The sequence below is a fragment of the Schistocerca nitens genome, chromosome 5 (genome assembly GCF_023898315.1).
Source record: "Schistocerca nitens isolate TAMUIC-IGC-003100 chromosome 5, iqSchNite1.1, whole genome shotgun sequence".
Lineage (NCBI taxonomy): Eukaryota > Metazoa > Arthropoda > Insecta > Orthoptera > Acrididae > Schistocerca > Schistocerca nitens.
The window spans coordinates 552838474-552851175 of record NC_064618.1 but is presented as its reverse complement, the minus strand read 5'-3'; the positions used below and the strand labels follow the sequence as shown (position 1 = coordinate 552851175).

General features: G+C 36.4%; 1 protein-coding gene across 2 annotated transcripts in view; it reads right to left on the bottom strand.

Moving 5' to 3' along the window:
• LOC126259980 (U4/U6 small nuclear ribonucleoprotein Prp3) overlaps positions 1–12702 on the bottom strand; it is a 65270-nt gene that overhangs the window by 33832 nt on the left and 18736 nt on the right. For both annotated transcript variants that reach the window (XM_049957113.1, XM_049957112.1), the window contains exons 4-7: positions 8076–8294; positions 4694–4858; positions 2317–2505; positions 639–799 (exon numbers count right to left, since the gene is read on the bottom strand). In XM_049957113.1, coding sequence (XP_049813070.1) covers positions 639–799; positions 2317–2505; positions 4694–4858; positions 8076–8294 — 734 coding nt within the window. The remainder of the gene's footprint in view (positions 1–638; positions 800–2316; positions 2506–4693; positions 4859–8075; positions 8295–12702) is intronic.

Below are 12702 nucleotides of genomic sequence, written 5' to 3'. Positions count from 1 at the left end.
TCCAAAGATAGATTTGAATTCCTCTCCTCCTGAAAGTGAGTCTAGTGTCTTAACTATTGTGTCAACTTGTTTGATGTTAGTATTGTGCGAAAAAGATCCTCCATATTTCATAACATAAATAAATCAATAAAAGTTAATTGCTTTGTGTGTGTCTCCCTATGAGAGCTCTTCAAACACTGACTGCTGAAATCTTGACAAGGCAGTAAAGTGCTCCTCCTTGCCCCTTCCCCAGTTGTATCAACAGTTTATGATATGTCACTATAAAGTTTGTTGAGATTATGAGAGTAAACAGTTTGAATTGCTGTCACAAAGTGACAGTATTTAATTCCTTTGCAATAAATTAAAAATCAATTAGGGGACACCATGCCCAAAGAGACCAGCATGCTTCCATGTGTATTGTTCCTGTATCTGTTGAAGTCACCTCTCAAACCTTTATCTCAATACCATTATGTCAAGTATAAATACAAAATGTCCAACTTATATAAAGGTTAAACAAAAATCTGTCTCCTGTCTCAAGCTATTACATTAGTATTCCGAGAGCAAACAAGTATTAAAATAATACTGGTAGCTCTACCACAAAATTTTGTCAGGTGACATGTGTAAAACATACAGGTGCCTTGGTTTATAACCTGACTTACCTTTCATCTTTCAAAATCACTGCATCCCACCATTCCACATTAGGTACTTCATCTTCCTGGTGCTCTGTCTTGGGTGCAATTAGAGCGAGTTTTGTAGCTGAAGTAATTCCTGTCTTTTTTGCAATTTGTGCAATCTCATTCTGAAGTCTCTCGAGTTGTGCCTGAAAATATTTCACATAAGGTCTTAAATCAGCCTTGGTAAGTCAACACCAAGTTTCAATATGACATAAATAACTAACTCTGACATTCAAGACCACAGTATGAATTAATAAATGGGAACATCACAGCTAACAAGCAAGGTAGAAATCAGACTGAAAAAAACAGACATATTTGGAAACAAACAGAGTTTAAATAAATGTTCCTCTAACAAATGATAAAGGAAAATCAGAAGAAACGAAGATTTATAGAAACAAAGAGACAGAAAGGAAAGAGCAAACCATCCTTACTGTTTTAACAAAGAACTCTAAGATAATATAATAATGCGATACTGATGCATACTGCATCTTGAGGATGCCAAAGAAGTGGGTTTGCTCAGTGAGTAACATTCATGATGTCATAGTACAATTCAATGCGACTACAAAATGGATTCATCGTATTCCATTTTGATCATATTATAAGTTGTGTGTTATGGCATATGTCATTTCAGTGCAATGATGCACTGAAGATTTATCACAAACGAGTCACTCTTGGTAGAAGTTGTTATACTTAATGTCAGTTAATGGCACTTTATGGTAAATGCTTTCAGAATATTGTAAAAAGACAGATAATGTCTGAATTTCCAATGTTCACCGGGGCATAATGAGTAGAGGCATGGGATAATGGAGTTCATGGAAGTATGTTCGCTTCCTACTCTAAACTCTGTAAACTATTTTTTTTTCTTATTCATATTTGTAACAGATGCTGGGACATTCTTAGTAATATAATGTAATATAATGCAAGCATGTACTGCAATATTCAATATTATAGCACATAAGAGCTCATCCTCTCTGGAATGAGTTTCTTTGAGTTTGTGACCTAAAAAACAAAAAATGAAATTGCTGCAAATGAAAGATCAGTGATGGCATTTATATTCTGTCTTGTCACAAACATTTGGACATTTCTCTGACTATGGTGAGATTTCTGAGGGTGCGGTAAGTCAAGAACATTAAAGCACTGCTTAAATTGTTGTGAGAGGAATAAGCACCAATAACATTCACATTCTTGCTTGTCATACATATTTGGCTGTTTATTTTCAAATACACTGTGATGTCCGAGAGTGTGGTTATGCAGGAACCTAAGTGGACAACTTAAAAGCCAACAGAGCTTCTTACAGGCCAATTCAGTGAAATCACTAGGCAGTGCTGTTACAGAGACTTTCTGCTTTCATTATGTCATCATGAATGTCAACCAAAAAGCAATCAATTCTTTGGCAGCTGGGAGAGAGAGGTCCTGATGCAAGCTTCTAAGTGACATACTTTTCTTTGTTATTACAGGGAAGTGTTCTACATCTATTTCTTCCTTTGGTTTTCTGATATTACCAAAAGGAAGCATTTTAGTCCTACAGTTTCGACTACACTATAACTTCCATTATAAATGTCATATATACCTCTTTAGACCTCCAAGTATTGTTATGTCGTCCATTAAATTTGGCACAAACTCTTTCTTCACCAGACAGCAGTTCAGCAAGAAAGGAGCTTACCTTCATCCTCATTCTGTCGGCCAGCTGTTGAAATTTTCCTGGCTCGTGGAAACGTAAAGCACGCTTGCCACGAACAGCAGGTTTTGCGCCAATACGGGGGTCAAAGAACTGTGTTTCAGAGAGGTCTTCTACAACTCTGTCTTGTAGCTGTTGCCTGAATTCCTCACGTTTTTTAGCTCTAATATTTGCCTGTGGAAAAAGAAGATATAAATAAGCAATAGGAATATAGAATGGAAATTATGAGGGAAGTCTGTTAGTGATTTATTTATTAATAGAAGAGCTAATAAACAAAATGCAAAATTGGATCCTCCTTGAACCATGAACAAGTAGGAACTTGGGTATTGAAACAGAAAGAAAAGTGTTCAACATTAACTTTTTTTTTTTTTTTTTTTTTTTTTTTTTGCGGGGGGGGGGGGCGGGGGAAGAAGGGTGGTAGTGGTTGTTGTGTTAGATGGAAGAACATGTCAAAAAACAACAGAATTTGCTGCCATATGTTAAAAAGAAGCCTTAGTATAACAAAATTTTAATGTATCAATTAGTAAAAATAAAAAAAAAATCTTTTATTTTTACATAATAAAGATGTATAACACAAAATGCTTTTACTGGTACATAGAAGAGGCACAGATCACAAGACTCCCAGTACATTGCAGTTATGACTAAGAGTTCTACAAGCACTATAATGTTGAGAGAGTAGGATGTACTAATGTCAATTACATAACACAGTTTTTCACTTTTATTTAAGAGAAAGTTGAGTGTCTCCATTTGAAACATAATGTCAACTGGAGAAACAGTTATCATATAGTTCATAATTTATTTATTTCCATTCCTATATGAAACAATTTTATATTGCAAGCACTGCAATGAGATCAGTTTTGACCACCTCTGATGATCACCATCTAAATCTACATCCTTACTCTGCAAATCACTGTGAAGTGCATAGCACAAAGTACTTTCTGCCGTACTATATATTAGGTTTTCTTCCTTTTCCAATTACGTATGGAATGTGGGAAGAAAGAATGTTTAAATACCTTTGTGCACACTGTAACTAGTCTAATTTTGTTCCTATAGGGGCAACATATGAGAAACTGTGAAATATTCCTAAATTCTTCATTTAATACTGGTTCTTGCAATCAATACAAAAGTTGCGATAGTACTGGCACAAACTAAAATGATCATAACAGAAATACGAATAATTAATTCAAACATGAACAAATGCCACAAATTGCAGTTACGAGGGTTGACTGAAAAGTAATGCCGCCACCTCCGTAACTATTCAACAGTTGGCAGCATTGGTATGCAGCAGGTACTGGCTTGTTCCATAGTCTCTTCTCTACAGCTCCAGTCGGCGGGAAGCCTTAGCACTGAATGGCTGTGTCAGTGTCAAGTATGGAACCCTGTGCAGACGGTCGGTCAATGCAGTTTAAGCAACATCCACTCATTGAATTCTTGACAGCAGAAGGTGTCACCCTGAAGGAGATTCATCAGAGAATGAAAGCAGTTTATAGTGATTGTGTTGATGTGAGTAGTGTGTGTCATTGAGCGAGTAAGTTTAAAGTTGTTGAGGTGGGAACATATGACCAGTGTGACAGACAAAGACTTGGACGGTCTGTGACAGCAACCACTGAGTGTCACAAGCAAAATGTTGATTTCCTTGATCGTGGAACAATAATAAATTCAGAGCGTTACATCACAATGTTGGAAACTCTGAAATGATGGCAAACAAGGGTCCGAAAGGAAAAGGGAAATGTTTTCCTGCAGCATGACAATGCCAGACTACACACTTCATGTGCCACCACAGCAGAACTTCAGAGACTGAATCTCACCTCCGTATGGCATCCTCCATACAGTCCAGATTTAGCACTGTCTGACTTCCATCTGTTCCCGATAATGAAAGACGATCTGCGGGGACACCATTATGCTTTTGATATAGAGGTTGAGAGAATTGTGAGACTGTGGTTGCGGAAACAGAGTGTCGACTTCTTCCGTGACAGCTTCAGAAAACTTGTTCATCGTTGGCAGAAGTGTATCCAACTGGTTGGTGATTATTTGGAAAAGTGAATATTAGTAATTAAAGATCACATTTTGAGGATTATTTCTGCATTTGATTTATTCAAATATTCCCATCCAAACCCAATTAACAAAGGCGGAGGCATTATTTTTCATTCAACCCCCGTATTAACAAGTCATCCCTTTAATATGAATGTATTGTGTTACAATAATACCATAATATATCAATGAAAATGATCAACTTTTGAAAATACAAGTAATTGGATATACATAAAAATCTATGCACCAAATGGCTGCTAGGTGAGTAGATTTTTTTATCCATGCACTTACTAATAATACACGTAAATACTTCCTCACTCAAAATTCTTACCTTAAGGGTTGGAACTAGGTGTGTAAGTTGAACTTCCTTGCCAGTAACATCAACTGTTCTGCCCTCTTCATCCAGAATGAGTGGTGTTGGTTTGTCCTGAACAGCCGGTCTCAGAGGTGGAAGGCTTGGCAGAACTCCTGACGATAACTTTGACTGGATTTGAGCCTTAGGAAACATTAATGATTTATCAATATATGTTAAGCGGAATGAAAAACATGGAGCATACATTACATTGTATTAGAGTGTATCATAAAATAAGCATGGTAATTTCATACACCAGAGATTATATAATCAATGCTGCAGCAGTCTTGTGCACTAACCGATCACAGATATTTACTGTGCAATTATTTATTTTTTGATGACTGAAATGAAATGAAGTATTTCATAATTTATTATAGAATGTATAAAGAACAATATCTATCTTGTACAGAGTGACATAATTTTAAGTCCTTTTCATTTTCAGAGTCCTAATTTCATCATGGGAAAATTTATTTTAAGTTATTGGGTAATTACTGGTGATTATTAAACTTCCAATAAACTTCAATTAGACTACAATTTATCTGGTGCACTGATAGACTGCTGACTTATTTACTGATTTGTAAAGGGTATCACAGGAAAGGTTATAGTAGCTATTATTCGGCACTAGACTATACAATTATTACTGAGAGTAATATTATTTATAAGAGGGATACTTTAAGTGGCGACAGACAGGACCCAAAAGGAAATTTGTTATAGAGTTTACCAAAGTAAATTAAGCTTATTTTTATGCAACTGTGTTAATCCTTTATATTTTTGTATGTTTCAGTCCTGTGTATGAGTGGAGGACCAGGAGAGCAGCAAGTAATGAGTCGACTGATCAACAAGGGCTCCGCTGCTGTCAATTATGGTGGTAGACTGCAACTGCTTATCCGCTTTCTCACTTTGCTTGTGCCAAGGATGGAGACTTTATTCACATTTCAGAGTAGTTTTGGTAATTTAATTCTCAAGCAGACTGAAGTTATTTTGCGAAAGTTTTGTTTTTATCTGGAACTGTGACTGTGACATTGCAGACTGATAAGTGTTGCTTGATTATTTTTTGTTTGTTGCGTTATTGTAGCCCTATTGTTGAATTACAAAAATCTAATAGGAGTGAAGGGGACTGATATTGCTCTAATTAAGAGTGAAAAGGATTTTCTTTATTTATTGTGAATTTATTGTGTTATGAGTAGACAGCAATCCAGAATGCAAGATAGGGATGAAGTTCATGTTCAACCAGTTATACACAATATTGCACCACCTGGTCAGCAGAAACCAATGGACAATCCTTTGACTGAACTTTTCTACAGGATCGAGAAGATGGGTGGACCAGTAAATGCAGTGTTTAACCAAGTTACTTTACTCAAAGAAAAGCAGGAGGATATGACTGAAAAACAAGGATCAACTAAGCAAGAATTAATTGGTCTGATCGGCAAAAGTGAGTGTTTTGTGAAATGAAATTGCTGGGCTACGTCCCACACCGGTTAACAAATACCAGATTCGTGCCAGGTTAACCAACATATATCATATATCAGAAGTTATTGGAACTTTAACTAATGAGGTAAAGGACATACGATAAAACCGAAACTCATTAGCTACAAGAGTAAAACAATTATCAGACCATGTTTCTGATTTATCCGTAAACAAGACAACAGGGACAGCCACAGAAGTGCAGGCTGCTGCAGAAAATGTCACATCTAGGAAGGATACCCTAAGTAAAGAACTGGTAAATGGGATATGTGATATTAAAGCCCAACTAGACAACAACTTTTTGCAATGGCAATCTGCTATAAGTGATTATGTAGACAACATGACCAAAGTACTTGCTGATGTCAAGGATGTGATGAGTGATTCTGATCAGATACAAAATCCACACACAGCTGTCAGAAAACTCATAATGTAACCAGTCACAAATGTGTGCAAGTGTGTCACCTCACATACAAAGTTTGGAAGGGTTGAAAACCAATTACGCAAAGATGATTATGGAAGAAAAGTTTATTATGCACAAACAGTTTTCAGGCTTTAATGCCCAGTAAAAGGTGTGTCCACCCAATAGTGTTTCTTCATTTAAAGGAGCATTATCATGTTCACGGACTGAAGGGCAAACAATATGATTTGTGAGTGGATATATTCACGAGGATGCAGCTTTTTCAGCCATGGATGCTGTTAAGCAATATACAACAGTCCAACACTTCCAATAATTCCCATTTTCTTGGCTGAGTAACCAGAAATGACCTAGCTAAGGAATAAGTTTACCAACATGACATCTACAAGAAAGTGCATGATTACGACATATTAGTGTGTTTTTGTGCCTGAAATGGTTTAATATATTGGCATCATTCCAGTCACAGAATGTGCCTAAATTAATGTAACTTACCTAATGAATCAACTTTATTGATAAAACCATCTTGGTATTTTCTGGGAGTAATTTGGGAAAATCCATTCTTGTGATCATGAGCATATGGTTTAATGTGCTGCTTTATCTTATACTCTCGAACTTTATTTTTTAGTGAATTTCACAGAGAAAGGTAAGTTCTGAGGCAATGCACAGAGGCCAGGAGCAATGTACTATGTGACACTTCAGCCAATAGTGTCATTCTACTGTTTAGTGTTTGTAGCAAACTCTTCAAGCTGTGTGTACAACATTTAGTGTTGATTTCTGTGTTAGTTTACTTATGGAGGAGTTACCTAGGCACTACAAATGCTCATTATGGGTGGCATAAAGCAAACATGGCAATATTAAGTAAAGAAATGAGAGAGTTTCCCAAGAGTATAAATTCTACTACAGAGAGTCAGAAACAGAAACAGTGGGCTGCTGTAGCACCTACCCCAGCAGTGACAGTTATCAGGGTTGATGACCGTGGGAACATGTGGTGTGGATCAGAGACATGTAGCCCACTGGCGACACCACGAAGTATCCCTCCCTCCCCCTCTCTGCACTGAATGAATCACACAGCTACTTCCTAACATGCACACCATTATACATTTCCTCTATCAATAAGTAGCTTTAAGAGAACTTCTTATTAATGTAGATTACGAATCATTCTATTAAGTTCTATATCACACTTCACTATTGTGTGTCACCCAATCAAACACTTCAGCCATTTTATATTTCAGATGACTTGAGTTCAAGAGAAATACAATACATGTCACACTACAGTACTTGGAATGAAGGTCATAAAGTACATTGTCGCAACAGGGCTGAAATGTAACACGTAATCTAAGGAGGACCTTATTGCAGCATGATGCTTGGCTCTGCGTCCTACTGTACACACAATGTTCTTTTAAAAGTAAATACAGAAAGAAGCTATTTCTATAGTCATTCATTGCGAAAATAAGTTACTGCCAATCTGTGATATGGTCTCACCTGCAACTGTGCAATCTTTCTAGCTTTATCAGGATCACCACGATTCATTCCAGATGACAGGCTAGGTGGAGCTGCAGAAAATGCTGAACTTCTCATCGATTGTGTATCATCTCGTCCATACATAGAGCGCATTGGAGGAATTTCATCAACTCTAAGCGCATTTAGTGCACGTTTTCTCTCTTCAATCATCTTCTGAGCATTAGCCATCATCTCTTTGATCTATAAAAGAAAAAACAGAATGCACATTGAAGATTACTAAACAAAAGTGAAAGAAATATGAAAAAATCTATTCTGGTAATAAGAGCCAGTTATCGTATCCATGACAAAAATTGTCAGAAACTGTGTTCAATTATTCTTCCAACAATATGAACAGATAATGGTTGATTGCGTAACTAATTTCTTTGTTTTTTTAAATTCTGAACATCATTCTTCCTCTGTTTATTAAAGTACCATGCTGTCACAAAACCTTTCACTATTTCCTAATTTTTCATTCTATAAAGCACTCTGTGTGTAAAGTTGCTGCAAAAATTGAGAATCTTGACTGCCTTTTCTATCTCTATATAGTTTAGTTACCGTGTGTTTCCTTAGAGAAGTATTATTTTTTGTTATATAAACAACATAAGAAAAATGATTGCTACTCAATTAAAGATCACATGTTGAGTTGCAGACAAGCACAACAAAAAGAGATTGTTATACATTTAGCTTTCAACAAAAGCCTCCTTCAGAGAACTAAAAAAAAAACACACACACACACACACAAGCAAACAGCAAACCTCATGCACACATGACTGCCATCTCTGGTGGCCCAGACCAGAAATCAGACCGAGTTAATGTCGAGTATGATTGTGAACATCAAAATAACTGAACTGCACCAATGCTTAATTCAATTTTTTGACATTAATATCAATGCACAGAACATTCTTCAGGGGCCATTTCTATTAGCTTACATCAGTATATCATTTGCATAGCAATGCAAGTTCCTCATTCTATCCACCAAGTTCTTAACTCTGATAGCTACACATCTATACATATGTAAAATTTAAAGTTCCCTGCTGTCTTTTTCTTCCTGTATGTAAAGGCTCATTTAAGAAATTACTGTTAGGATTTTGATACAGTTTTCACCAACAGGTAGTCTGATTAATGAGAGAGATGTTTGTATATAATTTGTTACCACTACGCCAAATGAGTCATATGGCCAAAGATACTTAGTACTATGCGAAGCTGGGATGAGTCTCTAGTATATCGATGAAGAACTCTGGAATAGAGATAATCAGCCTTGTTTTTTTTTTTTTTTTTTTTTTTTTTTCCAGTCTTCCTGTGCCTCTGTCATTATCCAAGTCTCTAAAAATATACTCATCTATTTTCTGTTAATTGCATGGAGGAATAACATAAAATTTAGCTTTCCTTATTTGTGAAACTGGATATTAATTTTTTTACCTCTGACATTAAGGTCACAGGAAGACATGAGTTGTTACTTATATTATGGTATAAATCCATGTATGTCATATTTTCCAAAAAATATACTGGCTTTATTAAAACATAAAACTGTTGGTCAGTGAAACGAATGTCTCATGAACTGTCTCGGAAGCACATTTCTATTAGGTAATCTTCCTTAGCTGATGTGTTTGAAATAAGTTATTGTACACTTACTCTGCTAAATATAATAATAGCCTTCTGTAGGCACAACTCCCAAAACAGATAACAGAAACACACAATAATAATGGTACTCCCTGAAATCTTGAAAATTTCCTCTTATCCCACTTGCAGTACCAAAAGCAACGAATATTATTACGTACACACATCTTTCATGGGCAATGTGCTACAAATTACTTAACACTACTTACATTCATAAGACAGACAGATTCAAAGATTCAGTTTGTTACAGGGTCCACCCCTATCCTTCCAAACTGACAAAAAGGTAGGAATCTGGGTCAGAATCCTCATGGAAAGTCTACATCACAATATCCAGATGGATATTTTAACACTGTTCTTCCATTGTGCCACTTGGTGCACTATTTACAAAATCTAACTACTGTCACTCAATACACTAGGAAATCTGGTGACTTGATACATTACACCTTAATGTTACAGTAATGAACCTAAGGAGAAAAAGTGCAAAGTTTACTCTATGTAATTTACATTTTCTCCGTGTGCATCAGTACTGATGTTACTGATTTGCAATCACCACTCAGTTTCAGAAATAATCCAGGAATTTTATATGGCTTGTTTTCCTATAGAACTGCAGGAACTCAGGATGCAGAAATCCATGCACAGGTTTAAATGAAACTTGCAGAATCATGAGACAACTACAACACAGGTGGACATTATTTTGAGAAATCACTTCTGTTTTCAAACCAGTCCCCATATCATTAGGATTTGTTTATTCATACACATTTTTACCAGAACTGAACCTATCTAGTTTTGTCCCCAACTATCATCCACAACAATTCTAAATCTGAATGATGCTGTTAGTACTTAGGTTCTCTTCACTGTATGTTTCTACCTTTCGGTATCACTATAGCAGTTGTGACATACAAAGGGCACAAAATAGATTTTTAATGTAAAAAAATAAATCTGCACATGCTGTAAGTTCAATCTTGTTTATTGAGTGGTTAGCTTTACTCCTCAGGCTTTTCAACTTACACACAGAGAATCAAACAGTGAAAACCATATTATTAAAACAAGTGGAACTGATATTACAGATGGTAACAACTAGTAATGTGGGATGTAATGGCTGTAGAATCCAAGACCAACAATAACTAACAAAGCATGGCAACTCTGTTGGCATAGCAAGATCTGGTGCTCTTGAGTTGGTGGAGTGTGACTTGAAAAAGAGATGTTGCCAAATGTTTTTTACTGGCTTCAGATAGACAACTGTCATTAGTCCTTAGCTGCTGATTACCGTATGTATGTTCTGTCTGACAAAAAAGGTGAAGCACACAGACGACATGGTCGAATGTAACTTCATTCACTTATGCATCAGCGGGTATGTAAATGATTATTAAGACTTGCAATTCACTGCAACAGGTAAATGGGCCATAAGGGTGCATCAGTGTTGTTGCCAGGCCTAATAGGGTATGTAAGTGGTGAAAACAGCATCACATGTTGAGTGATCACTGTGATAAAACACAGATATGCTGTGTACTCATGTGACAGAATGCTATCATCACTTGACAAAACTTGAAATGGCCTCACTGTGGGGCTCAATTTGACCAGTTGGTCAAATCATGTAATATCCAGATTTGTGGGACATTTGGATGTGACGGCGCCAAACTGGGATTCGAATCAGATCTCCTGCTTACTAGGCAGATGCGCTGACCACTATGCCATCCGGACAAAGTGGTCAACACAACTGCATGGACTACGCAAGTATGTCTCCTGTCAGATCTACAGTCTCAACTTATCCACACACTAGTGATGTAGTGGACAAGTTAAGAATTTGCGTCTGACAGGAGGCAAGTTAGGTTACTCCATGCAGTTGTGTTGACCACTAAGTCCAGATGGAGTAGTTGTCAGCACACCTGCCAAGAAGCAAGAGACCCGAGTTCAAATCCTGGTCCAGCATAAATTTTCAACTTTCCCTAATGATATCAATCAATGCCCACTGGCAACTAAGTCTTTAATTCTTTTGTGTCTTGATTCACTGAGACTGCAGGATCAACACAGCCCATGGACCAAGGTGTTATTTACACTCTCACGTCCAATTATAGGTAATTATTGATGTAGCCTCTTATTCTTAATGTTGAAATCGAAAGTGCATTTGATCCTGCAGGTTAGTTTCTGTCCTGGATGCAGTAAGGGGAAAAAGCTCAAAACTGTTAAAACAGCTTCAAGTAAGCAGGGTTTGTAGGTCATTGAAGCTCAAGAAAATGCAGAAGCAATCCTGAATCAATTAAAACGTGAAACATTTCATGTAGTGTAGATGACTATATTTGAAGTGGTGACTATCTGTCAACTCACACTGCTTTTTCTTCAGAAACAGATTTAATAGAAATCTACAACACAGAATATGACCAGGAAGAAACAAAGGAAGTAGAAGAGGAGCAAAATGATGTTCGTGGAAGAATTAATACCACTAGAAACTGATAAATGCATAAACAATGTTGTGCAGACTGCAGCACCTACAAATTCTCCCAAGCTGTTTGAATTATTGTATAATACAAAAAATTGTGTAGAAAAAGTAACTTTGAACAGGACATTCAAAAATGTTATATTTCTGTGACATGTGGAAAAAAAGCAAATAAATACAGAAATAATATGTATGTAATACAACAATAAACGAATTGAAGTTAGAGTATACATGCAGAAATGCAATATTATTTATCATTTGATTTAATAGTCAAGTGTTTTATTGTACAATATACAGTTTATGAACAACTACTGAGCAGGAGAGTACATAAATCTGTGCATGATTACAAATTTACACTTTTGTGCATGATACCTGACAAATTTTATGTAGCCCAGTGAGTTTTCTGTAATCTGGAAACCTGTCCTATTTAAAACATTATTTTACGACCTCGTACTCAATTTCTTTTTTTAAATGTTAAATGAAATCGGGAGGAAGCTACCTGGTTAAGCTGCAGTGAAGATCAGGTGCCTGTTGAGTGAACTGTAAAAGGAGAATCTA